This window comes from Brassica napus, chromosome A1, assembly GCF_020379485.1.
Source record: "Brassica napus cultivar Da-Ae chromosome A1, Da-Ae, whole genome shotgun sequence".
NCBI classification, from domain to species: domain Eukaryota; kingdom Viridiplantae; phylum Streptophyta; class Magnoliopsida; order Brassicales; family Brassicaceae; genus Brassica; species Brassica napus.
Genome location: NC_063434.1, coordinates 10,932,437 through 10,958,377, shown reverse-complemented (window position 1 = coordinate 10,958,377; position 25,941 = coordinate 10,932,437). Strand labels below are relative to the sequence as shown.

Sequence of the window (25,941 nt, the reverse complement as noted above, 5' to 3'; positions counted from 1 at the left end):
CCTTAAATCCTCCGAAATAACCAAGAACTACATCGAAAAGAGTCGATTGGCAAACCCCGACAGGAACCCTAATTCTAATTTTATCCCCAATCGCTAATGAAACCCGAAATCTATTCAAACCCATGAATCGAATCGATAAAAACAAGAGAAATCTACATGCATGTACTCCATAAGAAAGAATAGTGAGTATTAGCGGTCGGATTTGGCCGGATTTACCTGAAACCAAGCAGATCGCCGATGTCGGTTTTGTCGTCGCCTTTAGAGAAGGAGAGGTTTTTTTTTTCTTTACGACCCGCGTAAATGATTCATTCCCGTCCCCCTACGAAACGCAACGTTTCACCCAACCAATCAGATGATGCCAGGTCATTTAGGATCAAAGACAAAAAATCCTTACCTAAGGATTCTTTCTTAGCGTAAGCCCATTTAATATTAGTATTTTCTTATGTATTAGCGCTAAGGATTGTGTTAAATCCCGCGTTGCTCATGCTCTTAGGAATGAACTCAATCACTTTATTGATACTTTAGAATAAAAAAATATTTTAATGTCAATTAAGGCTCCTCCTCAAAGCTAAGAGAGTTTGTCAAAAACAAATTACAGCAGTTTTCTCTTCTTCTTCATCTTCTCCCAACTCATGCTTAAATACAAAACTAATTAAACTAACTAACTACTACGTGAACATGTGCAACTAGCACATCCACTACACTCTTCCACTAAACAAAACATTAAATAAAAATAAATGTTTGACTCATTATTTTGATCTAAGAGCATGATTAACCCTATGGGGTTCTCATGTTTTTTTTGGATCCGATTTTTTTTAAAAAAGTTAAAAACGGATCAATCACAGACTACCACGTGTTAGTGGGGTCCGCGCACAGTACACAAATTCAACTAAAATCACCTCTTGGAGAAGAGGAAAAAGAACCAGGTTTAAAGATAATGGTGAAACCCATCTCTTAAGAACCAAGGTAAGAGGTGGAATTAATGCTGTTCTAAGGCCGGGCGTCATCTTTTTCTCCACATTGTATCCCATCAAGACTTGTAGTGGATGTACTAGTGTGTCAAACGTTTATCTTTATTTAATGTGCTTGTAATTGATTCCGATTTGAACCACTCATCTCTTTCATCCGTGTTCTTTGCTTGTAACTCTAATTAGGTCTATTTTGGCGGCTCTATCTCTTCCACTGTCACTTTTTCTGTACTGATTCCAATCATCAGCTGTTTGTTTATATGCCACGCAAAGAACGCACCGTTACACCATATTATTGGGTAGTGAAGCACAGAAATAGAAGGTTTCATCTCTAATTCTGGTTTTGCCTGAATTTTTTTTCTATTTAAATCAGTTGTCATTAGCTTACCTTGATTGCTTTAACTTGTACTTATCCTTGTCAGGTATTTACCAGAACTTATATTGAGTTATAACAAGAATAGAAGCTCAGATTTTGGGTAATAAGCTTCCCTGTTATTTTTGTTTTGTTCAGTGTCGATCATGGGATTCTGTATAATTGTATTCTAAAGTTTAGTTTAAAAAAATGTGTTGCTAAGTATATGGGAACCGCACAATGTTGTAAGTTTTCTTTCTTCTTACTGATAGCTCATGTATCCAGCCAGTATCCTGAATTTCTAGATTTTGGAAACTTCATCTAGATGAATATGCAGACATTATCCAAATTCATGCTCCTTGTATGCCTTAAGCAATAATGATGAGAGGATTTCAGCACCCCAAATGTGTACACTAAGCTTGCCGGTTAGAAGAGGTGGAAGAGCTCGAAAGTCAGAACGATTTGCTGACCAGTGAGAAGGATAGTCTGATGGTAAGACATTGCATCGGTTATTTGTGGATTTAGAGTAGAGAATTTGAGAGCCATTTGAGAGCCATATATATAGAGTTGAGGAGTGGTCGGACATCAGTCGGTTACTGTCTTGAATGCGGCCATGATTGGTCTAAAGAGGTGGAGGAAGTGGATCCACCGTAGGGATGAAATGGTTGGATGTTTGAAAATGACTTAGCAACATTATCGCTTAAAACTCCTCTTGAGTTCCTAAAAAAGTTAAATAATAATATTTTAATAAATTTTGTTTACATAATTAAATTATATTTTTGTTTTAAAAATCAAAGCAATGAAAAAAACAGTTGGCATTTGAGTATCATTTAGGTTCTAAAAAGTTATATGTGAAGGACTTTTTCTATATTTCTCTCTTTTTTTATCATTTTTTTCTTTATTTTTATTGACTACAAACTCAGTAAGAACTCATGGTGGGAGTTGGCCTTAGAGCAACATTAACTGCTAGATATTTTTATTGTGTGTTTAACTAATATAATATTATTAAAAATAATATAATTATTTCATAAAAATGTGAACCAATAAAAAAAGATGCAAGTGACATTAAAGTGTTTTGAGGAGTTCTTAAGAGTGTTTTTTTACAATCGGTTCTTACTGTTTATCCTGTTTTCCCATTTTCCAAGAGAAAATAGCAATGAGCAACTTGTCTTAGAGCAGGATTAACGCAAGCAAGAGAAAACTGGGTTCTTACTTTTTATTTTATATTTTTTTTGTTTTGTCCGATTTAAAAAAAAAAAAAATTAAAGATAGACCAATCGTGGGCTGCCACGTTTTAGTGGGGCCCGCGAATAGTACAGAAACTTTACCACACTCGCCTCTTGCAGAAAAGGAAGAAAGGGTGGGTTTTAACTTTTTGGTGGGCCCCATAGCTCTTAAAAGTCTTTAAAACCCTGAGTTAATGTTGTTCTTAATACTCCCGTTGGAGAAGCTCTTAATGGCTAGGATGAAGAAAGCCACGAAAAAGTCAGCCACGTGAAAATTGAGTAAGAGTTAGGCTTGTTAATCTATTGGGCCTAAATAGTTTGATATTTTTCTTGTGTATTTAATTTGGTGGCCCAAAATGGTAATGAATAATATGTTTGTAGTTTGGTTACAAATATTTACATAGAAAATAAAAAAATTTGGAGAGGAGTATATTCAATTGAGAGTTTGAAGTGTTTGTATTAAAATGATAAATTACTGTTATTCAAATATGATTTTTAACAGAAATCTCGTGTTATTATAATTATTATTTGATAAATTACATGGAAACCCTACTATGATTGAAAAAAAAAATAAGTTGTGGAATTTAGATTTCTTCTAGTCATTTTAAATTTTTGATGGAGTTTATAAGTTAATTTTTTTTTCAAATCTCATAGTTTAACATGAGTTTTGGGTGGTTTATAAAATTATTTAATTTAGATTAACCTAAAATCATCTAAAAGCTCAATAAAAAACAACCGACTTCAAATCATCAAATTGAATACACTTATTTGTCTTTCTTTGTTATTTGAAAAAATGAATTATATGTCAAATTTTATTCAATCAAAACTTTGTATATCAAGTGCTTCTGCTTTGTGTTTAAATAATCAAAGAATAGACTCTATGAAAGACAAGAAAAAGCTTGTGTTCCTTCATGATTAGGATCGAGATCCAAACCAAGCGACTAGTCCTTCCTCCGTATACTTGTGGCCCTCTCCTTTAACTGATAACAGTCTAAGTCTGGTTGTCTTGTCCACAAATTTGATGAACAGTTTGCATGTTGTGATTGTTCGCCATACCTACGTGTGTTACGTTCTCTCCATACCGTATAAACCGTTGTTTGAAAGGTGTGGCGTAATAGGAAAGTATTTGTGAGAGGATAATTTTTACAGTTTTTATAAAATAAAAGGTCCATATATAGGCTTGATAATTTATTTGGCCTAAATAAATAATATTTTGCTTTTACATTTAATTTATCAGGGTTGGATTTGAGTCAAGCCCCCATTAAAAATATTGTTCTTGGTTCCCAAAAATTTTACAGAATTTGTACATAAATATAGACTCCAGAATTTTAGATTTTTTTTTTTACAATTTTTTTTAAAAAAATTATGGTCCAGTTTGTAGTTTGGCCAAAAAAATTCTCAGATCCGACCTTGAGTTCAATTGTCCAAAATGGTAATCAGCGACGTTTGTAGTTTGGCCACAAAAAATTACATGAATAAGAAATTTTCTTTTGTCTTTATTTGTCTTGAAAAACTGAGCTAAATGTTAATTTTATGATTGAATATAATTGTTTAAGTGTCATAGTTAATAGTCCAAAATATAATTGTTTATGTGTTATAGCTAAATAGGGGAATGGTAGACTCTCTCTCTCTTCTCTCTCTGAGATTTTTGAGATCGAGAGTCGCGGTGGTTCCCTCCATGATTTGTGATTACCGATTCTGGTATACGGATGTCTCCTTGATGGCGTGTAGCCGGCTTTGCTTCTGGTGGTTCGCGCTTTCTTCGGTGGAACTATCCAGCGTTTGTATCCGGCGATGAAACTTTGATGGCGTTGCGAGCTCTTTCTCGAGCCGTTCAGTTCGTCTTCGGTGGTGATCGCCAGCTAAAGTATCGCAAGATTGGTTGGTCGTTTGGTTTCCTCGGGGAGTGCTCGAGGTGTGTGAAGGGTTAGTCATGGTGGTGGGGGCCTGAGCTTGGATGAGATCTCGACTCCGTTCGATTGATTCTCTCCGATGCGTTTATTTGAGAAACTGAATCCAGTTTCAATACTGTCGTTGGAGGTGGTTTCGGTGGATCTAGTCAAGGTCTCAGTTGTATCTGGTGGTGTGGTTCTGATTCCGGTGTGTTCCGGCGAACTTCGTGGTCGTCTTTCGTCCTCACCGGTCGTAACTTCGCGGTCGGACCGCGATCGGTGGAGGTGCGATAATCGTGTGACGCGTGTATCCCTTGTTGTTGAGGTGATGACACGTGGTCTTCTTTTCGACACACGTGTCTTAAGGCGTGTTTTCGTCGGCTTGCCCGACTTCGTAGTTGGGTCGTAAACCTTGTGTTTTTTAGTTTTCTTTGGTCCGTTTGTTTTTGGGCTTATAGGAGTTGGGTCTTTGTATGGTTTTTTTATGACTTTTGCCTGTTTTAATATATTACGGATGAAAAAAAAAAGTCCAAAAATAGTTCATTTTATATAGTATAGATTCTTATTACTGTCATTTTCAGTCGAGCTTTGGAAAAACAAAAGGTCCATCTGGTAGTCTTTTATTTCAACCAACTAAATCCGCATGTGACTCGAATCTTCCAGCTATTTCTTTTCTGTTGTTTTCTCTCTTCCTATCTTCTTCTTACGTATGAAAGAATTGATGATGATGATTGTTATGTTTGTTTCTTAGTGTTATACTATAAGCTAGACAAATACAAAACCATGTCTCTCTCCCTGTTTATATTAGATGAATACAATGCATATGATGTGGCATTGTAGAAGTTGGAGTGGTTAGATTAGTAGTGGTGGAGAAACAATTACAGATATTCTCTTATCTTTTTTTATTAGAACAAATCTCTACAAAACAAAAAATTAAGAGAGACAAGGAGACAAAGAGTTGCGTTGAAGGAAGAATGATTGAAATAGGTTTGTTCCAAAAAATGATTGAAATAGGGCTGCCGATCGACTCATATGACTTTTATTTCAACTTTTCATGTTTACTAATCCAATAAAACTTGAAGGTAACATTTTTTTTTGTAAATATTATTTCGGAAAAGAAAATAAGAGAAGTAAATAGGAGTATCATTTGGGAAAAGAAAATAAGAGAGAAAGATTTGATTGGTCGCTGCAGACTGCAGTTAATGGCAATTCTGAAAGCTATAGATGTGAAAAGAGTTTTCTTTTTTCAATGATACATTATTGTACACTAATTACGAGCAAAAAAGAAATGATAAAGCTTTTGATTAAATCAGAAATGGATGCCAACTGCGTATACGTGTCATAATGTCATTGGTTGAGTCAGGTTTGAGTCTGTGTTATAAGAAGCTACACTTCTCACCGCCATCCATCTCTCTCTCTCTTGAAGTAGACTCTAAGCCACCGTCCCTATCAGATCTCAGATCTCCGTTCCAAAGCCATGGCCGAGAAGGGCAAGGAAAAGGTTTGTCTTTTATTCCTCTTCTTGTTTTGTTCTTAATTCAGTAGACAGATAAAGTTGTATGGGTCTTGAGAGTTTACATCTTCTGGAAGCTTTTAATACTCTTTTTTTTTCTGCTCATTTCTTGTTTTTATTATTCACTTGTGGAAGGTTTTTTGTATCTGTGGGATGTGTTTGTTTTGTGTGGATTAAAAAGAAATGCGATCGTATTAAATAAAGTGTTAACTTTATGGAAGTTATGAGAAGAATCTCTATTTCTTTCTTAACTTCTGTGTGTGTCAGAGATCGAATCAATTCTTCTGTATCTTACTTTTTCTTTGGCAGTAATTAGATCTTTAGAAACGTCCAATCCAAAAGTAGTTAAACTAAGGCAGAACCTGATGTCGATATCTGAAAAACAGGTAACCATGATGAAGTTGAAGGTGGATCTTGATTGTGCCAAGTGTTACAAGAAGGTCAAGAAGGTTCTTTGCAAGATCCCTCGTGAGTTCATTCTCTTTTTTTTTTTAATCTTAGATTCTGTTGAATTATATTGTTTGATTTGATTGGTGAGGAAATAGACTGAGTGGATAATGATTTGTGTGATTGGGAACAAGAGAAATCAGAGACCAATTGTTTGATGAAAAGTCCAACATAGTCATCATCAAGGTGGTTTGCTGCAGCCCTGAGAGGATCATGGACAAACTCTGTTCTAAAGGTGGCGGCTCTATCAAGACCATCGAAATCGTCGAACCACCCAAGCCGCCTCAGCCTCAGCCTCAGCCACAAGCCCAACCTCCTCCTCAGAAGCCTAAAGATGCTCCCAAAGCCGCTGAGAAGCCTAAAGAGGCTGAGAAGCCTAAGGCGGCCGAGAAGCCCAAAGAGGCTGAGAAGCCGAAACAGCCTGAAAAGCCCAAAGAAGCAGAGAAGCCTAAACAGCCTGAAAAGCCGAAAGATGCTGAGAAGCCTAAGCAACCCGAGAAGCCAAAAGATGCAGCTCCCAAACCCGCACCGGCGCCAGCAGGTCCAGCACCTACTCCGGCACCTGCTCCAGCCCCGAAGCAGCCAGGACCACCACCACAAGCTGTGCCAATGATGCCCCAAGGGCAGCCAGTAGCCATGTGTTGTGGGCCATACTACGACGGTTTTGGAGGTGGGCCAGCGTTCAATGGATACGGAATGCCACCACCGCAACCGTACGAGTGCTACGGGCGACCAGTCTACGATAGCTGGGGAGGTGGCCCACCACCTTGTTACAGACCATGCCCCCTCAACAGATGCGATTACTTCAGCGAAGAGAACCCGCAAAGCTGCTCCATCATGTGATATGATTCGTAATCGTCTCCCTTTTCAATCTTTTTAAATCTTTAATTTTTCTTCAAATCTTTCTTTTTTAATACAAATAATGAAAATAATATATAGAGATATTTACGTGTAATGTTGTGATAGGAGAAACGAATAAGGAAGGATCGTTGTATTTTGTAAATGGTAGCCATTTCCATTTTGGTTGTCCATTTTGAAGCTGTAAACATTAAAGAGATATTGTTTTATTTTCCTAAATATAAACCATTTATAATAGTACTTCGCTTTATAAAATTATCTACTTTCTGTGCCTGTTGTTTAACACTTTTCGCAAAGAAGCGTTGGTGGAATATGGGATGCTACAAATTCGTTAGACCATTTCTAATGGATCATTTTATTTATTTTTATTCAAAATAGAATAACTTTATAAAAGAGTTTACATCTAATGATATTCTATTTTAGAATACAAATAGAATAACAAACATAAAATAAATTATTTACTCTAGAGTGTACCTATTTTTTTAATACTAAATACTTAAAATATAATGGAATTTAATTTTATTTTTATCATTTAGGCCAAATGATCACCACCAAACCCCAGTGCGATCGTCTACTGGAAACATATTCGAACTACGCGGCGGGTTTTAACCAAAGAAACAGCAGGCAGTTACACTGACAAACACTAAAACAACATAACACTTTGCTTCTTCTTCTACAAAGCTCTTCGACAACTTCGTTGGATAAGGTCGACGCTACCAGAGCGAAGAAATAACAGAGAGAGAGAGAGAGAGAGAAAAAAGAATGTCATTTCATCTATGCTCCTCTCCTTCATCGCTTCTCCACGATCCTCATCCTCTCTGCAATATCCTCTCACTTCATCCCAAATCCACTCCAAAAAGCTTCTTTTCCTCTTACAACCCTAACTCTCCTCCCTTCCACTTCAGAAACCTTCTCCAAACAAGCCATGTTTCACTACAAGAATCTCTCCCGCATGAAACCCAGATCGAAAAACCCAAACTTGACGCGAACCCACCAGGCTCCGCCCCCAAAAGATACGCCTGGGTAAACCCCAATAGCCCCAGAGCTTCTCAGCTCCGTAGAAAGTCTTACGACTCGAGGTACTCTTCTCTAATCAAACTAGCCGAGTCCTTAGACGCGTGTCCCCCTACCGAGGCTGATGTCTCCGATGTAATAACTAAGTTTGGTAGTAAGCTCTTCGAGCAAGACGCTGTTGTCACCCTCAATAACATGAACAACCCTGAAACCGCGCCTCTTGTCTTGAACAATCTCCTCGAGACGCTGAAACCCACCAGGGAAGTTATTCTATACAATGTCACAATGAAGGTGTTTAGAAAGTCCAAGGATCTCGAGAAGTCCGAGAAGCTGTTCGATGAAATGCTCCAGAGAGGAGTGAAACCTGACAACGCAACGTTCACGACGCTAATCAGCTGCGCTAGGCAGTGTGGTTTACCTAAGAGAGCCGTTGAGTGGTTTGAGAAAATGCCTTCCTTTGGATGCGAGCCTGATAACGTCACTTTGGCTACTATGATCGACGCTTATGGTCGTGCTGGTAACGTGGAGATGGCTTTGAGTTTGTATGACCGTGCTAGGACCGAGAAATGGCGCATTGACCCTGTTACTTTTTCGACTTTGATTAGGATATATGGTTATTCTGGAAACTATGATGGGTGTCTAAATATCTATGAAGAGATGAAGTCTCTTGGGGTGAAGCCTAATCTTGTTATCTACAATAGGCTGTTAGATTCTATGGGGAAAGCCAAGAGGCCTTGGCAGGCGACGATAATCCACAAGGATCTTATTAGCAATGGCTTTGAACCCAACTGGAGTACTTATGCTGCTCTTATTAGAGCGTATGGTAGAGCTCGTTATGGCGACGATGCGCTTGTTATCTACAGGCAGATGAAGGGGAAGGGAATGGAGTTAACTGTGATTCTTTACAACACTCTCTTGTCCATGTGTGCTGATATTGGGTATGTGGATGAGGCTTTTGAGATTTTTCAAGATATGAAGAGTTCTGGGTCTTGTGATCCTGACAGCTGGACCTTCTCTTCGCTAGTCACCGTGTACTCTTGCTGTGGGAGGGTTTCAGAGGCCGAGGCGGCTCTGCGTGAGATGAGAGAAGCTGGCTTTGAGCCTACTCTTTTTGTTCTTACGTCGCTTATCCAGTGTTATGGCAAAGCCAAGCAGGTTGATGATGTTGTGAGGACATTCGAACAAGTGCTGGAACTTGGTATAGAGCCAGACGACAGATTCTGTGGCTGTCTTCTGAATGTAATGACCCAGACACCGAAGGAGGAGATCGGTAAACTCATTGGATGTGTGGAGAAGGCTAAGCCAAAGCTTGGTCGCGTGGTGAAGATGCTGGTAGAGGAGGAGAATTGCGAGGAAGGTGTGTTCAAGAAGGAAGCATCTGAGTTGATTGATTCCATAGGCTCTGATGTAAATAAAGCGTATTTGAATTGCTTGATTGATCTCTGCGTCAATCTCAATAAGTTGGAAAAAGCTTGTGAGATCCTGCAACTGGGGCTGGAATATGACATATATTCAGGTCTTCAGTCAAAATCTGCTACCCAGTGGTCCTTACATCTGAAAAGTCTCTCTCTTGGTGCAGCCTTAACCGCTCTTCATGTTTGGATGAACGACTTATCAGAGGCCTTTCTGACGTCTGGAGAAGAGGTCCCTCAGTTGCTTGGAATCAACACTGGACATGGTAAACACAAGTACTCAGATAAAGGTTTAGCAGCTGTTTTTGAGTCTCACTTAAAGGAGCTTAATGCTCCTTTCCATGAAGCCCCAGATAAGGTTGGCTGGTTTTTGACCACTAGTGTTGCGGCAAAGGCATGGTTGGAGTCTAGACGTTTATCCGGAGAAGTTTCTGCGTAGCTCTCTGTCGTTGGTATGTAGCTTTGATATGTCTATGTTGCTTTTGAGTTTTATTCCGGCAAAGGATAGATTTTTGTAATGCTAGCAAACTCAGTGTTATACACATTTAAAACAATTCTACAGAGGCTGATTAAGTCTCATAATCCTTAGTTTATGGTATTTTCTTCATTATCCTCCTGTTGACTTTAATGATGAGGGGTGGCTATTTGACTTTGCCTCTTGGAAAGCATGCTCCATTGATATATGTTTGATTTTAAAAGTAATATTTGAGGACCCAGTTTGACATTTTGCATGTGAAACAAGATATGTTTTTCAAGTGCTGTTACCTTAGCTGACCGTAATAAAGAAAAGAGTTAGTGCGCATGTGATGGTCTGCACGTTGGTCCAAGAGCTGAATATAAAGACTGTAGGAGTCGAGGCATAATCACAAATTACATCACTACTACGCAACAACATGGGAAACTGCATTCACACAATGCGCAGCAAGCATGGAAACCTAGTTAGAGATTTGTCGTTGGATGATGCATCAACAAAGAAGATCAAGGAGTCACCTCAACTAGAGGTGGCTGAGCAGAAAACAGGGAAAAGGCGGTGCGTAAAGATCATTCTGACGAGGAAGCAGCTCGAGCAGCTACTTCTGAAATGTCCAGAAGGCGTTTCTTTTAAGCTCCCTGAGACTTATGGTAGCTGCAACCGTAAATGGAAGCCATCTTTGCAGCCAATAGTAGAGGTAGATAACTTATAATGCGGCTTCCTAGTCATTTCGCTGTATAGTTTTGAACCTCGTTGTGGATTGAAGCTGAGTAGCAGAAGTGAGAGAATTTTGATAACAACTCAGTTTAGTAGTTGGATTCTCCTGTGTAAATTTTGTATTCAAAAGAAAATTCTTGTGATCTGTAAAGTACTCTATTTACAGCTCTTTCAATGGGTCTTTCAATAGTTATCTATCTGATACTTGAATTTTTATTTTGAAACTTTAGGGAAAATGACATATTTACTCACCAAAAATATCATCAAACAACATATACACATGATCTATTCCATATGCTTGTAAAATGCTATCGGTCAATTAGATGTAACTAATGAAAATAAATGCATTTGAAACGCTTTCAACATATACATTAATTGTAAAATGCATTGATCTAATAAATAAAATTATTTATCTTAAATACTATTTGTCAATTAAATGTAACTAATGAAAATAAATGTATGAAAAGTGTTTAAATGATATTTTTTATGAAACAGGTGGAATATATATTTGTTGTTATATAATATTTCTAACAGAGAAATAAGTCATTTTCCAAAATTTTAATGTTAAAACTAGGTGTTTTATCCGCATATGCGGGCATAATCTTCTTATTAATATTTATTATTTTATGTGTTATTAATTCAGACATCACTTGTTAAATTATTATTTATGTCTTCGAAAAATTTAAAACAAACATCAAATTATTTATACATGATAAAGTTTTTCATCAATATATATATCTGCTTATTATTGTGTTGAAACTTAAAAATACTCACATATTAAAAATATTTTAGAAAATATCTTTATAAAAAAGTTTTTGCTTGATTAATATTTAATTATAAATTATTTTATATCTTAATTTTTAACCTATAATAAAAATATTATTTCAAGATAACAACACAATATATAAGAATTATATTTTTAATATAATATTAGTAATATAAAATTCGTTTTAATTATATAATAAATTATATATATATTTTTTCATTAAGGATATTATTGACTTTAATTGTTGTAACTTTTAATTTGAAAGCTCAAAACACAAAAAACCACTTTGTAAATAATAGTATGGATCAATACTTGTGTGGTCATAACAAAGTGGAGTTTTATAGTATATAAACAAAGAAGAGAAAATTGTTGCCTTTCCATTGGATATGATGTAAAGGAACAAACTTTGCAAAGAGTTTCCATCCCTATTCCTTCATTATTTTCTGTCTTTGTTTTGGTAATCAAAATGAAGAAAAGGGACAAACCCCAATCCGTGGACAAGGCATCTCCAAATCCAATGCATCGTCCATCAATCCTAAAATGACGATCATGTCCCTTCATATTCGCTAATTTTTAAGGTATTCATGTCATTCCAGGTAAAGTAATCATGAATTGTTGGTTAAATTAATGGAAAACAAGGGAATCTTCACCAAGCACACAAACAGCCCACTAAAGAACATGACTTGAGAACATGCGTTGATCAACAACAAAGCCAAACATAAATGCTTTTGACATTAAAACCATCTCAATATCTCCTTCCTCGCAAGTTGCAATTATCAGAGTTTTGGTTCCAGCAACTCTCATATTCTCCCTCTCTCTTTCTCTCCCCCCATCAACAAGTAATGGATATTCAAGCAAGGCTGATGGAGTACAAATTCCATTTCATGGTCGCAACCATCGTGAGCGTAGTTCTGTCGTCCCTCGTGTACGCAGCACCCATAATTCTCGACATATTAGCTTATTTCTGGCCTCTGTTTGCATCAACGGCCGCCTTCTTGGCCATAGCAATCACCTTCGGTGGCTTTCAACAGCTTTCAGATGAAGCAACCGGCGAGGGAATCATGGACTACGTCGCTGGAAGGCCTGATGATTCTCACAAGTACAATTAAAAAGAAAGGTTTGTAACCAAATTGTCTCCATATTTCAAAGAGCCTTTAACATGTACAACTTTTGGTGCTTTTATATCAAATAAAATGTATCTACATTCTTACCTCGTTGATTAATTGTATCATAAAATCAAATATTGATGAGCACAACAGAGTATTGATGAAAGAGAACAAACTTTAGTATCCGTATTCGTAAACGAATTCGTTGACACCAACCATGGATGAGACAACTTGGGAGAGGATATAGAAGCTTCCACCTAAGATGATCAAGATGAGAACGGCGGAGATTGGGGGTCTTGAGGAGTTCAAAGATGGGCTCAAAGACAGCGGAGAGTGCTCCCGTGCTGACGGTGAGAGCATAAAGACCGTACCTTCTCACGTTGTCTCAAAACTCTTCCATCAAAGGACCTTCCGGACCTAATGCCATCGCCCTCTCTGCATCCGCTCCCAATACCAACGCCATCACCAAGCTTACAGAGACACCACTCACAAGAGCATATCTCCTCAAGTGCTTCTTCTCCAGACCCAAAGGGTGTGCCTTTTCAAGGCTTACTTTTCGACGTTAATCTTGTTCTTCTTGCTGATCCGCACCGAACGAGATATGATGTTCTGTTCCTTATGCTTAAGCTCGGAAGCGCCTCAGTGGCTGCTAATAAACTGCTACTGCTCAAATGAACTTGAGGATGCAGACAAAATGTTTTCATTTTGGGGAGAGACATCATCAAAAATTCAAAATCATATCTCACTTCTTCCTTGTAAAGAGTCTGGTTCTTTCTTATATACTAAAGATTGTGTGGCCCTCATCAAGCTTATCTCTTTAGCCGGCCTTGAATATTTACAGATCGGAAGCAAAGTTATAAAAATAAGGCTCATTCCTACGTAGAAATATTAATTAATCCATTTTCAGTAAATGATATATATATATATATATATATTAAAATCTATGTGTATGAAGAAAATGGCATTGCAGTCGATCGAACTCGTCACCTTGCATTCCAAAATAACCACGTTAACCATTAGACTAGCTAAGGATTTTTGTAAGTGATTGGCTTGAAAATAACTTCACAAATCGAAGGCCGGAAGCTTGAGCTTCCACCGCTTCCGGTCAGGGCCGCTTGTCACTCACAAGTTGGATTACTTTGTCCTCTATTGTATAAGACATAAACTTGACAAGGTGGCATAGAACTTTCCGACCTGAGAAAATTTAGGGAAGTCGGGAATGAAGAGAAATTTCTATTTTCTAGATTTTTTCGGATTATGCGCAGCGATGCTTAATTAGCATATGATTAATCTAACTGCCTCTCTAACGCTATATGCTAACATTTATAAAAAAAAAAATAGAGATTGGTGTTTTTGCTCCAATGTGTTCCTCTATAAGACCATCTCTAATGTATTTTGCTATTTTCACCTCTAAAATAGGGGAACTCTATAATAGAGGTGAGATATGCTCCAATGTATTCCCCTAAAATAGCAATCTCTAAAATATCTATATATATAAAAAAATGTTCGCTTCACTCCTGTGCATCCACGTCACTAAGTCAATTCTTCTTAGTGTGACACGTGTTCAACTCTGGTTTTTTCATCTTTTTAATTTGTTTTTTTTTTTGGCTTCATGAGTGGGCTTTCGTTTTTATTAAATGAGTTATTGAAAATTATTTTCTGAGCCACCATCCAACCTTTTCTCCGACCAAAAAAACTGAGACAGATCACATCTGTAATCCAAGCATTTTTTTAATCCAAACAAACTTTTTTTCCGTCAAAAACTCCTAAAGATTACATCTAAGCCTGCGAATTAGGTAAATCTGGAAAAAATCGATTAAGTTAAACTGTTTTCTGTTTTTTTTTCAGACTGAGAAATATCTATATAATTGAACCAAACAGATAAAATACTGTCACTTTATGTTGATGAACTGTAAATCAAATCCTAATTTATCAAGTAAAACAGAAAAGAAGAAAGTGAACGACGAAGCATAATTAGATGAAAAGGGAGATTAGGTGGTGAAGAAGAAGATAGGGTCAGGTGGTAAAGAAGAAGGTGAGGTGGTTAAACGAAGAAGATGGATGAGATGAAAAGGGAGATTAGGTGATGAAGAAGATACGGTGAGAAGGTGAAGACGAAGGTGAGGTGATGAAAAAAGAATACGGGTCGGATGAGATAGTGAAAGAAATAAGAAAATTAGGTTTAGTCGGCTGAGAGAAAAACAATAAAAGAACTTTTTTTTCTTTTTTAGTTCAGTTAACCTTTCGTTTAATTTTTATGTACCCAATCAAGTTAAAGTCCACTAATAACCCAATAACTAAAGTTCATTAATACAAAATATGGATAATAGACAAAACAAACTCAATCATGCATTCACATATCAATTTAACTGGAAAAAAAATCTTACTAAACGCCTAAAAACATGACCATCAATTTAAAAATAATACATAAGTGACATTATTCTCAAATCAGAATACATCATAATTTATTTATCATTTATATTTCTGATACTATTTATGTGATATAATATGAATTTTTGTATTGTATCATACATATTTCACGCAAATGAAAACTTAAAACACTAACTATAAAATCATACAAAAATAATAAAATGATCACAAGTAAAGTATATCCCGTCCGTAGGGCGGGCCGACCCTAGTAGAGTAGAAAATAGAGAAATGCTATTTCTTCCTCTATAAATAGAGGAAAAAATAGAAATCTCTATTATAGAGGAAGAAATAGAGGTGGGTTGGAGCAATTTTACCTCTAAATGCTATTATAGAGGTGAAAATAGCAATGGATTGAAGATGCTCTAATAGAAAACACTATCTCTATTTTTTTTCTCTATTTTAAAGATCTCTATCATAGAGATGGGTTGGAAATGTTCTTACTACTCAACTTATCCTAAACTTTATACTAATTACTAAATTGTATTCATAGTGTAATAATTATATATACTTATATTTCTACTCTCCACTAATCATAATTCATAAATGTGAATCATTCTAACATGCATCATCATCTCAGAAATAACACTATGAAATGTACTGATTAGTGATGGCTGATGGCTAGGTATCATGGAGAATCTCTTTAATATAGAATTCTTTAGCTGAGAGCAAGAAATAATTTGAGTCAAACTATCGAAAAGAAAGAAGAGAAAAGTTTGTTATAAGTTGTTACTTCCCCTCTCCTCGACAACACCGTTTAAAACGTTTCAGACTAATCACCGTTGCCCAATCTTCTTCACTTTATCTATATGTATCCGACGCCCTTGCATTTTAACCTCGACCCGAAAACTCGAACCAGAATCGACCCGAAACCGAACCAAAAATTTACATTTATTCTTTGGATCCAAAATTCTTTTACCCAAAAAAACTGTAACCGAAAAGAATCCATTCGAATAGACTCGGATCCGAAAAAAACGAATCCGAATAGACTCGATCCGATAAGAACCGATTTGTACCCGACTTTAAAACTTGTATATACAAAACTATGATTTTTTTGTTTGTATTATATATTACTAGGATCGTGTCCGCGCTACGCGCGGATATTGGATGAAGTTAAAATTTGTATATGATTATAGTTGTGGCTGTTTCTGGTTGTTGTTAAAATAGATTTAAAGTAATTATAAGAATGAATATATGACACTAAGTTTTTTAAGATTGATTGTTCATTTTTTTATGCGAATATAGTTGGAAGTCAATCGATAGAGATGTAAAAGTAGAGGGGAGTTGATATTTTTGGTTGTGTAAAGTGGTTTTCTGTAGTAATGGAAATTAAATTAACGTGTTGAAAATTAAAAATATGTAAAAGAACTTCGTAATTGAGATATTGTTTAGCATTATGGTGTTTTGAATTTGAACATAATCTTTTAAAAGTGTGTTTAGGTCTTTCATTAATAAACTAATTAGAAATTTTATGAATTACATGGAAAAAAGGCCCGTTGAAAAAAACTTATGAACGAAAAACCAGATAAATTGATCGAGAATTTAATACTAAGGTTTTGTTGTGTTACTTTCAAAGTATAACCTACCAGATCAAACTATCTCTACCCTTAATTTTGCACTTAATAGTTAAGATGTTCTGTCCGAATTTTAGACAAATGATTTCTTGGATTCCAGAGAGGGGTGATTGGGTTCGTATGTGTTCGAGAATTCTATAAACGCACAGTAAAGTTGTAATTTTGATTTACCTCCAGCAGGTGGAGGATCATTGTGGTTTGATTTGACCACCATGTTGAGGAAAACGACCCTTTGACGAAAGAAATAATTAGAAAATGAGTCAGCGAAAGAGAGAGAGATCTTGAAATGTGGAAATCCACTGATTGAGTAACTTACATGTAATAGTTGTATCCGCCTTTCTTCTCGTTGCAAATTTCTGAGTGGAAGATGATGTGAATGTTATGTGGAGCTGAGGTTGTTAACCGGTTTGTATCAAATATGCAATGTTACTGAATTTATTCGTATATTTTGTTGATTTGTATTGATGAGACAAAAGATTTTTTTGAACTTTCAGTGATTGCCGCCGGTGATTGTGGCAGGAGATGTGCTACTTGCCTTTCTGATATTATTGTCTATCGAGAAGAATATTTAGGTATTATAATCTATTGAAGATTTTTATATTTAATGTGATACGTTTAAAATATGAAAATTTTGTGTGAATTAAAATAATTAGTTACAGTCATCAAATTGAAGCGAGAGAAAAAAAAACAAACAATCTGACAATAAGAGTTCATAATTGTCTTTGTTCATTACTCTTTGGCTCTGTTTTAAGAAGAAAAGTTACAAAACAACATAATAGATTTTGAATTGCATAACCAAGATTCTGGTGCAAGAACAAACCACTATATTTTTTAAACAGACTTGATAGCTGTCTTTAATCTTTTTTTTTTAGAAATTTAATTTTTAAATAAAAATTAGGAGCTATATTAGTCTACATTTTGATCCGTGCTTCAAAAGCACGAATTTTTCGGTTAATACAAATGTGATACGAATAGTATTTTTGATTATGATTTATATTATTAAGTTATTATATAAATTTTTTTTTAAAAATAATATATATAATTTGTCAATTCTTTTATTTTAAATTTTGTGTGTACATTCTTATCTCACAACATCATCTTTATATTTTTATGCATTATATAAAAGTTAAATTTGTTGGCATATGTTAGACTAATTTAAAAATATATATTTGCAGGGGTTACAAAATATATAGAATATAAATGTAGTTTCTAAATGTAATTAGATTTCTTTATGTTGGACATGTTCCTAACTTGATAGTATTGACTTGAATTAGTAAAACAAATAGAGATTTTTATATAGAAGCTTAACATGGTTCATTTGCACGTTATAAATGAGTCCAAGACATATTTATGTACACTTATGTGCATGCAGTATCATAATATTCCAAGACATATTGCCATAAGTCAGGCCTCGATAGTTTTTTTCTTCTAGCTTTACGTGTGAACACGACATATCAGCCCCTGAGTCACCTGGATGGGCTGAAGAAATGCATTGTATTGGATGATGTGAAAGTACATGCTAATTTACTGCAACACACTCAATTTCATTCACACAACATAAATTCTAACTACGATTTAAAAATGCTACTATTTTCGCACCACCTTGTTTCCGACTGTTTTGTTATGATCCATTTCTGCAAATGGATAAACTTTATTGGATTAATTAAGAATTACCGCTGCAACTGAAAATTTTGTCTTGATCTCCATCGCTGATTTGGATGTCTTCACTTGGGAGCGTTGCTGCTTTGAGCTCCTCCAACTGATCTAAGATCAAACGTCTTTATTTTATTGAAGCTATCAATCATCTTTGGAGGCGTTAAGCAACCAAAGGTAGAACAGTTGAGTCTATGTTTTCGTACGTTTATTTTTTTTTGGAAGAAGAGCCACCACCATCACCACCACCTGCTTCACACTCCGCTACATCTTTGTTATCAGCTTTTGATCCTTCATCAGTCGCGTTCGAAACATAGGATGCCTTTGTCTTCTTCTTCATCTAGTGCATATCAACACGTGCCTCCTCCTTTATTTTGCTGCTTCCTGCTTCTTTCATCGCCTTGTCTTCCACCCACAGAGGCTTCGTGGAAGCTTCAGCATCAGCGGTTGGTGCTTTGGAGAGGTCATTGAAGAAATTCTGTGGAGGAGGTTCAGAACTCTGCTCTGCTGCTGGTCTCTGAGAAGTTGTTGGATGAAGAAAGTTCTTAAAGTCATCAATCACTTTAGCGCTTCTATCACCTCCTCCTTCTAGATTGTGATTCTCAGAGGAGGTTCCAGCATTGTTACCTTTACCTTTCCCTCCACCACATGAGAGACCCAAGCTGAGCTCAAGCCCATTATCATCATCCATTTTTTTTGTTTCACACTATCCTAAACAGCTCAACAGATCGTTACAACATCCCTTGTCATCTGAGAAAAATCATTAGTCACAAAAAAGGAACCCAATCATCACTTTCGCTTTTTAAAAATTTATAACCAAAAAAAGGAAACATACAAAAAGGTGTAGACTTTTCGATCTGTTTACGGACAAAAAAACTCTGAAGACTCTGGTAATGATTAATAGCACTACAATAAGCAGAAGATCTGTCAGGTAATGATGTTCGGTAATATTATCATAAACCTCTTGAATCACTCCAAAGTACCAGACTTTGGAGTTTGGAATCATCATAGAGTAGTACCCAGAACCCTTACTACAGAGCTGGAGAGCCAAGTCAGCTTAACTTAGAGCCATTTCAATCACAAAGAAACTCAGAAATCTTAAATCGAGTCAGAGAGTGAACAAAAGTAAAACCTGAAACAATGACGATCAGAAGAAAAGAAAAAACCCTAGCAGCTTCGCGGCGTCGCTTTGTGTCTACGTTTCCATACGTCTATGTGCCATTGCTTTTTTCTCCATCTTCTAACGATTATGATGTGGAGGGTCTGTAGGGATCTTGAATGGAGGATTTATGGGAGCACATTGAAGTACCAGCACTCACATCCGAGGCGTTATGCGGGAGGAGCTGGGGGAGAGGAAGAGAATCAATGAAGGGATGAGACGGCGATTAGGGTTAGGTGGAGAAGGAGCCATATGTTTAGAACACGGGATTGTGCGACATCACTGTCAAGAGAAACTCGGGATTGGGCTGCAAGATGGGTCAAATGGGCTGTGAAGGTCACTAATTTTTTTTAATTTCAAGCCCAGTCCAAAATGACCTGGCACTTTGATTGGTCATGATTATTTTGACCATGTGGATAGCCTTAGGAAGCTCAAATTTAGCTTCTTTTATATAGTGGGATTTTATGATTTAGTTGAAATATCTTTTGTTGACATTATTTGTTATTATTTTGTAACATTTTTAAATAATATAAAGCTTTAAATGTAAAATTTAGAGTTTTTAAATATTTTATTTTAATTCAGTTTAAGTTATTTTGTAAAATTTTAGATCTATATAACAAACATCTACTAAATTTGATAGAGTTTGGGTATTTCATGTTCTTTTTAAATCCTAAATATCCAAACCCGATCCAAACTCGAAAATTACAAATATTTTACAGGTATTTTAGTTATAGATTCGAATTGATCCGGATCCGAGAAAAACCGATCCGAACCCGAACAAAAAATTTATAAATACCTATTGGATCCAAATATCTAAGATCTAAAGGACCCGAATCTAAAAAAAACTGCTCCAAACCCGATCTGAAAACCCGAACGCCCAGACGTATATCCGACTATCCGTCATTGGACTTATAGAGTTTCGCCTAACAACTTAACAAACTCGTCTTCGGTTTAGTCGAACCGAACCGGATTCAAACCAGAATCATGAACCGGATTCTCACAGTTTCAATTGAAAAGCGGAAATGTTTTTTTATTCAGCACGAGTCAACCCCCTTCCCATTCTCGCATCTTCCTCGTTTCTTCTTCGTCAATTTCAGAAGAAGTCAGGACAGATCTGAGTGAAACAAGCTCAGGTTTTGTCTTCATCTTGAGTCTCTACTTCCTCGGCAATTGAATTGAAAGATAAGAGCTTTTTTTAAAAAAAAAAGGATTTACCTTCAACATCAGCAAACCCTAAACTCGGTGTCCCAACAAGAAACACGTGAATCTTCTTCATCACATCTTCCATCTCCTTGTAAGCGGCTGATTTCAACTCATACCTTTAACGCGTTTCAATGAATGTTTCAGGAGAATCAATGGGTCAAAAGTTCTGGGACAATCAAGAAGATCGAGCCATGGTGGAATCCACCATAGGCTCCGAAGCTTGCGACTTTTTCATCTCATCCGCTTCTTCCCTCACCAAGCTACTCCCCCCTCCTCCAACTGATCCCAATCTCCAGCAAGGCCTCCGCCACGTCGTCGAAGGCTCTGACTGGGACTACGCCATCTTCTGGCTAGCTTCCAACGTCAACAGCTCCGACGGTTGCGTCTTGATCTGGGGAGACGGCCACTGCCGTGTCGTAAAGGGTAACTCGGGAGACGAGCAAGACGAGACCAAAAGGCGTGTGCTTAGCAAGCTCCACTTGTCCTTTGTCGGTTCGGATCTGGTGAAACAGGGTCCTCTCACTGATCTCGACATGTTTTATTTGGCGTCTCTCTACTTTTCGTTTAGGTGTGATTCGAATAAGTACGGTCCTGCTGGAACTTATGTCTCTGGGAAGCCGCTCTGGGCTGCAGATCTGCCTAGCTGCTTGAGTTATTACAGGGTTAGGTCCTTTTTGGCTAGATCTGCTGGTTTCAAGACTGTCTTGTCTGTACCAGTGAACTGTGGAGTTGTGGAGCTTGGCTCACTTAAACTGATCCCAGAGGATAAGAGTGTGGTTGAGATGGTTAAGTCTGTGTTTGGTGGATCCGACTTTGTAAAAACTAAAGAAGCTCCTAAGATCTTTGGTCGTCAGCTAAGCCTCGGCGGATCGAAACCGCGGTCCATGAGTATCAACTTCTCACCTAAGGTTGAGGATGACTCTGGCTTCTCCTTGGAGGCCTATGAGGTGGGAGGTTCGAATCAAGTGTACGGGAAAGACGAGGCGGCGTTGTATCTAACCGACGAGCAGAGGCCGAGGAAGAGAGGGAGGAAGCCGGCAAACGGAAGAGAAGAGGCCTTGAACCACGTGGAAGCTGAAAGGCAGAGGAGGGAGAAGCTGAACCAGAGATTCTACGCGTTGAGAGCTGTGGTGCCTAACATCTCCAAGATGGACAAGGCTTCGCTACTTGCGGATGCCATCACGTACATCACGGATATGCAGAAGAAGATAAGGGTGTACGAAACGGAGAAGCAGGTGATGAAGAGGAGGGAGAGTAATCAGATCACTCCGGCAGAGGTTGATTATCAACAGAGGCAGGATGATGCGGTGGTGAGAGTAAGCTGTCCGTTGGAGAATCATCCGGTTTCGAAGGTGATACAAGTGTTTAAGGAGAATGAAGTCACGCCTCATGATGCCAACGTGGCTGTAACAGAGGAGGGTGTGGTTCATACATTTACACTCCGGCCTCAAGGTGGCTGCACCGCTGAGCAGCTGAAGGACAAGCTCCTCACCTCTCTCGCACAGTAGTAGTTGCTTTTTAAAAGTGTAATAGTGTTGTTATTGAGGTTGTATCAATGTACTATCACTAGCCAACCAAAACAAGATATGGCTTAGGAGTGTGTATTTGTTCTTTTATGTCAAATGTTGAGATTTGTCTTTTATATATAAGACTACTTTTGAGTAGGGAGCTTCTCACTCATTTCCTATAGATTACATAAAGTTTTAAAAAAAACACAGAAACCAGAGTTCACTGGTACAGCAGACAGAACAGTCTACCAGACCGTCTTTGCTCCCTTCTCGGTCAAAATTTCAAACACCTACGGTTTGTCTACCAGTTGTTGAGCTGCGCTGTAACGCTTTTAACGACCGCATGGTACTGAGTGTGCAAGTACTTCTTTGCCTCGTGGGAACCAGGCTCGTGAAGCCACTCATCGCTAAGTCTCTTGGCTATTGGATTCTGGAATGGATCTGTACTCAAAGCCTGCATCCATAAAGTCAGGTCATGACTAGATTAGTTTAAAGAAAAAGGAACTATGACTCTTTCATGGGAACTTACAGTATCATTCATATAAGTAGCTTCAAGTGAGTTGATCAGTTCTTTCGGAGTCTCTCCCGTTTTTGGCTTAATCTGCCCACCACCGTTCAAGCAACCTGTTTAAATCAAGCATTTTGGGCATTATTAATAACAACACAACAAAGTGGCTTTCTTTCCAAGTACGGTTTTGCAAAGAAAAGAAGATGAACCTGCAGGGCACGCCATAATCTCTACATACTGATAATCGCACTTCCGTGTTTTCAGTTTCCGGACAATGTTCTGAAGGTTCTGGAAACCGTAACATGTTGCGAATTTCAGCACTGTTTTACCTTCCAACTTCAAGAAGAGTTAAAAGACAAAGAACATGAGACAACAAAAAAAAAACAGGACTAATGAGATAAATCGTCGTTATTGTCCGTCTCTAGGAACTTACTTCAAGAGTCAATTCACGAAAATCAGAGTTTCTGAGAGTTTTGAACTCAAGAGGACCTTCAATAGTGTGTCCGAACAGTGCTTTTGCCGCATGTCTGAATATTGTTTCTGCGTAACCACCAGAACTCCCAGCTACACCATAAAGATGTCCTTCCTCAGTAACATTCGTCAGCCTGTTAAATGTTTACCAAACATGAATCCATCACCCTGAAGGAAAGAAGAGCAAATAATAATGATCCTTCTTACAATCTGTCGAGTGGAGATTCCTCCAGATCTTTAAAGTCGACTCCTTTCAACTACAACACACATCATGATAAAACCAGAAACCATATTCACATTTTCTGAAGGAAGGAAGGAAGCAAAGATAAGAAGAAGGACAGGGTTTAGTGTAATCTTTATCACCTTTAATAAATCCAAAATTTCACCGGTTGTTAGCACGGAATCAACTTCCGTCAGGTTATCGCCAAAGACAAAGTCGTCTCTCGCTGCCTCTAGCTTCTTATCGTAACAAGGCATCACAGTCACATGGTAAATCTCCTCCAGCCTAGTTCCAATAAATGGGTCAACAATGTACCCGACAATGTACGAAAGTATAACCAGAGTTTCAAGAGAGCACCTGAGTCCCAACGCTTGACATAGATGGTGTTTGATGGCAGCTCCAATAGCTTGCTGAGGACTCTTAACAGAAGAGACATACGGCAGAACAAACGAGCCAAGCGTCTTTTCAGCATAACATATCCAACCTTCATTCAACAAAGAACCCATTACAACATTTACTCTCACATTCGAGTAAGTCAAACTAGTGAAGCTGTCTTACCAGGACACGCGGAGGAAAGTACAGGGAGAGGGGACTGAGCATTTTCACCATCATCAGAACTAGCTTGCTTGAAACGGTTCACAAACTCATTACAAGCTTCGATAAGCACCAAGTCTCTGCTACAGCTCGTATCAAAGACAGCTTTAACTCCGAGAGACTTTAGAAACGTAGTTAGCTTCTTGAAGACCTGAAGAGGAGAGATATCGTAGTGAACAGCAATGGAGGCTCTGGACTGCGGAGAAAGGGAGACGATCACGTCTTTGCCTTTGGTAAGAGCAGAGAGGAACTCGTCTAAGCTTTGCTTCTCAAGCATGACTGTCTCAGCCGATGTGATGCATCCGCTGCATCAAAAAAAAATCAAATCCCCATTACATTTTTAAAGTCTTAAGACTAACTCAAGAGAGGTAACATACCTGCAAGCCAAGCAATCCTTGAGAGAGATTTTGACAGGTTCGAGCTGCTGTTTTGGAGTAAGCACAACCTTCAAGAGCAAAGAAACACACTTTTAGCTGGTGGAGATATAAAAAGTAATAAAAGTAAACTTAAGAAAACGAAAGAAAGCAATGAAATTGTAGGACCTGGGGACGATCAGGCTTCTTGTCGAGGGGCTTTTTTGAGCCTTTGAGAGAGATGACACAGGCTTGAGACGGAGCAATGAAATCGTTGAGATCTCCGAGTCTTAAGGTCGGCGAGAACTTGTCCGACATATCTACTCAGCTTTCTATTTCAAACTTTGGAGACGATGATGAGACAACAATTGAGGATTGGTGTAGGGGAAGCTGAGGGAGGGTATTAGAGAATCAAGAACGGCTCGTCGAAGGAGTTTTTCGTCTTCCTGTGGTTCTAACTTTCAAGTTCCGACCTGGGTTCGATCAAATCGACGAACGAAGTAAGAAAAAGGACTCGTAACCTAAAAGAGATTGAATTGTCAAAAACGTAAATTACATACCGGTCCTTTTTAATATTTATATTGCAAAGGAGGGTCTAAATATAATTAGAGTTACAAGATAAGTCAGCAGATCAGAACACACGAGGTGTTGTTTTGTTTTTTTTTTTTGGTAAAATATTAAATTATTATACCAAAGTTTTCAATTTTTTTACAGAAGTACAAAACAAACTAGTAACAGAAATAGAAGACATAGAGGATCTAAGTAATGAAATAACAAAATGAAGCAAGGGAGAAGCTGACTTAGGACAATACTTTAACTTTAGTGTGAAGGAACAAGAAGCGAGTCGATAACAGAGAGAACTTCCAGTCACCGCGAGTTACCGGAGAAAAATGCGTTCTCAAACCTTGAAACACACAGTTCCTACAGTTTTTGAAGAACTCAAACACCACCAACTGTCCAAAGAGTCACAACCCGAACTCGCTAGCTAACCCAATAGATAACTATCCGACATCACAAAGAGGATCTCTACCGTCGTTCGGAGAAAAGTGCTGAAGATTACTGTCTACAACTCACCAACCCGTGACCATGTACACCCGTTGAACCTAAGACTCATATAAAGCAGTGGAACCGAACCGAAAATTATTTCATTTTTCTTTTAAATAAAATCTGACCGAACCTAAACCAATCAAAATTATGAAAATAGAGAAGAGTTTGGAAATATCAGAAAAAAAATCAAAAGAATATACTTATAAAATTCGAATGTTAACATTTTGTTTTTTTTAACACAGAATATTAACATTTATTTTAATATACTATGTATATATTGGTTTAAGACACTAGGTTTGATTTAATCACTATATAAATCTATGCATATTGTAATGTTTTTCTTATGAGAGTGAAATAACAATTTCTTTCTAAACATTTTGCTTTCTTAATCAATTTATTATCTGTAGATATTCTCGCCAACAATAATGTAAGACTCGAATACTGGCCAAGAGCCACACACAAAAAAATATTTTGTTTCGGG

At 37.4% G+C, this 25,941-nt stretch overlaps 5 protein-coding genes, 1 long non-coding RNA gene and 1 pseudogene across 7 annotated transcripts; 5 read left to right on the top strand and 2 right to left on the bottom strand.

Annotated features, from left to right (window-relative positions):
• The first annotated feature begins 881 nt into the window (after positions 1 to 881).
• Positions 882 to 1,589, top strand: LOC125593333. The gene is made up of 2 exons (XR_007329257.1): positions 882 to 1,290; positions 1,391 to 1,589. It is a non-coding gene; the product is annotated as an uncharacterized LOC125593333 (long non-coding RNA).
• Positions 1,590 to 5,698: 4,109 nt separating this feature from the next.
• Positions 5,699 to 7,496, top strand: LOC125593310 (pollen-specific leucine-rich repeat extensin-like protein 1). Its single transcript, XM_048769774.1, has 3 exons — positions 5,699 to 5,939; positions 6,338 to 6,419; positions 6,535 to 7,496. Exons 1-3 carry the CDS (start codon positions 5,916 to 5,918, stop codon positions 7,239 to 7,241), a joined length of 813 nt encoding a protein of 270 aa, XP_048625731.1. The 5' UTR covers positions 5,699 to 5,915; the 3' UTR covers positions 7,242 to 7,496.
• A 442-nt stretch (positions 7,497 to 7,938) lies between these two features.
• LOC106446422 (pentatricopeptide repeat-containing protein At4g16390, chloroplastic) lies at positions 7,939 to 10,292 on the top strand. Its single transcript, XM_013888150.3, has one exon. The coding sequence runs from the start codon at positions 8,019 to 8,021 to the stop codon at positions 10,119 to 10,121; it is 2,103 nt and encodes a 700-aa protein (XP_013743604.1). The 5' UTR covers positions 7,939 to 8,018; the 3' UTR covers positions 10,122 to 10,292.
• Positions 10,293 to 10,507: 215 nt separating this feature from the next.
• LOC125593337 lies at positions 10,508 to 12,847 on the top strand. The gene is made up of 2 exons (XM_048769959.1): positions 10,508 to 10,860; positions 12,360 to 12,847. The coding sequence occupies exons 1-2, from the start codon at positions 10,576 to 10,578 to the stop codon at positions 12,744 to 12,746; spliced, it is 672 nt and encodes a 223-aa protein (XP_048625916.1). The 5' UTR covers positions 10,508 to 10,575; the 3' UTR covers positions 12,747 to 12,847.
• LOC106446431 lies at positions 12,798 to 13,465 on the bottom strand (annotated as a pseudogene).
• Positions 13,466 to 20,503: 7,038 nt separating this feature from the next.
• On the top strand, positions 20,504 to 22,423 carry LOC106446414 (transcription factor bHLH3). Of its 2 annotated transcripts, none has more exons than XM_013888137.3 (2): positions 20,504 to 20,817; positions 20,904 to 22,423. In XM_013888137.3, the coding sequence occupies exon 2, from the start codon at positions 20,912 to 20,914 to the stop codon at positions 22,265 to 22,267; it is 1,356 nt and encodes a 451-aa protein (XP_013743591.1). In that variant the 5' UTR covers positions 20,504 to 20,817; positions 20,904 to 20,911; the 3' UTR covers positions 22,268 to 22,423. The 2 variants fall into 2 exon arrangements, with proteins under 2 accessions (XP_013743591.1, XP_048625663.1); XM_048769706.1 differs by having other exon boundaries at positions 20,593 to 20,850.
• On the bottom strand, positions 22,316 to 24,951 carry LOC106446407 (protein NAR1). The gene is made up of 10 exons (XM_013888124.3): positions 24,603 to 24,951; positions 24,438 to 24,505; positions 24,025 to 24,365; positions 23,824 to 23,950; positions 23,610 to 23,751; positions 23,454 to 23,503; positions 23,209 to 23,380; positions 22,985 to 23,111; positions 22,797 to 22,891; positions 22,316 to 22,721 (listed from the first exon to the last, which is right to left on the bottom strand). The coding sequence occupies exons 1-10, from the start codon at positions 24,729 to 24,731 to the stop codon at positions 22,569 to 22,571; spliced, it is 1,404 nt and encodes a 467-aa protein (XP_013743578.1). The 5' UTR covers positions 24,732 to 24,951; the 3' UTR covers positions 22,316 to 22,568.
• Between the last annotated feature and the right edge of the window lie 990 nt (positions 24,952 to 25,941).

Bases quoted from the DNA above. Each gene is read 5' to 3' on its own strand.
- LOC106446414 (XM_013888137.3), top strand. From the start codon at position 20,912: ATGGGTCAAAAGTTCTGGGACAATCAAGAAGATCGAGCCATGGTGGAA.
- LOC106446422 (XM_013888150.3), top strand. From the start codon at position 8,019: ATGTCATTTCATCTATGCTCCTCTCCTTCATCGCTTCTCCACGATCCT.
- LOC125593310 (XM_048769774.1), top strand. From the start codon at position 5,916: ATGGCCGAGAAGGGCAAGGAAAAG. The intron at 5,940-6,337 runs GTTTGTCTTTTA...TCTGAAAAACAG, and splicing joins CCGAGAAGGGCAAGGAAAAG to GTAACCATGATGAAGTTGAA. The intron at 6,420-6,534 runs GTGAGTTCATTC...TGGGAACAAGAG, and splicing joins GGTTCTTTGCAAGATCCCTC to AAATCAGAGACCAATTGTTT.
- LOC106446407 (XM_013888124.3), bottom strand. From the start codon at position 24,731: ATGTCGGACAAGTTCTCGCCGACCTTAAGACTCGGAGATCTCAACGAT. The intron at 24,366-24,437 runs GTATGTTACCTC...TTTTTGATGCAG, and splicing joins AAGGATTGCTTGGCTTGCAG to CGGATGCATCACATCGGCTG. The intron at 23,381-23,453 runs GTAAGAAGGATC...AACATTTAACAG, and splicing joins GAATCTCCACTCGACAGATT to GCTGACGAATGTTACTGAGG.
- LOC125593337 (XM_048769959.1), top strand. From the start codon at position 10,576: ATGGGAAACTGCATTCACACAATGCGCAGCAAGCATGGAAACCTAGTT. The intron at 10,861-12,359 runs TTATAATGCGGC...AGCCAAACATAA, and splicing joins CAATAGTAGAGGTAGATAAC to ATGCTTTTGACATTAAAACC.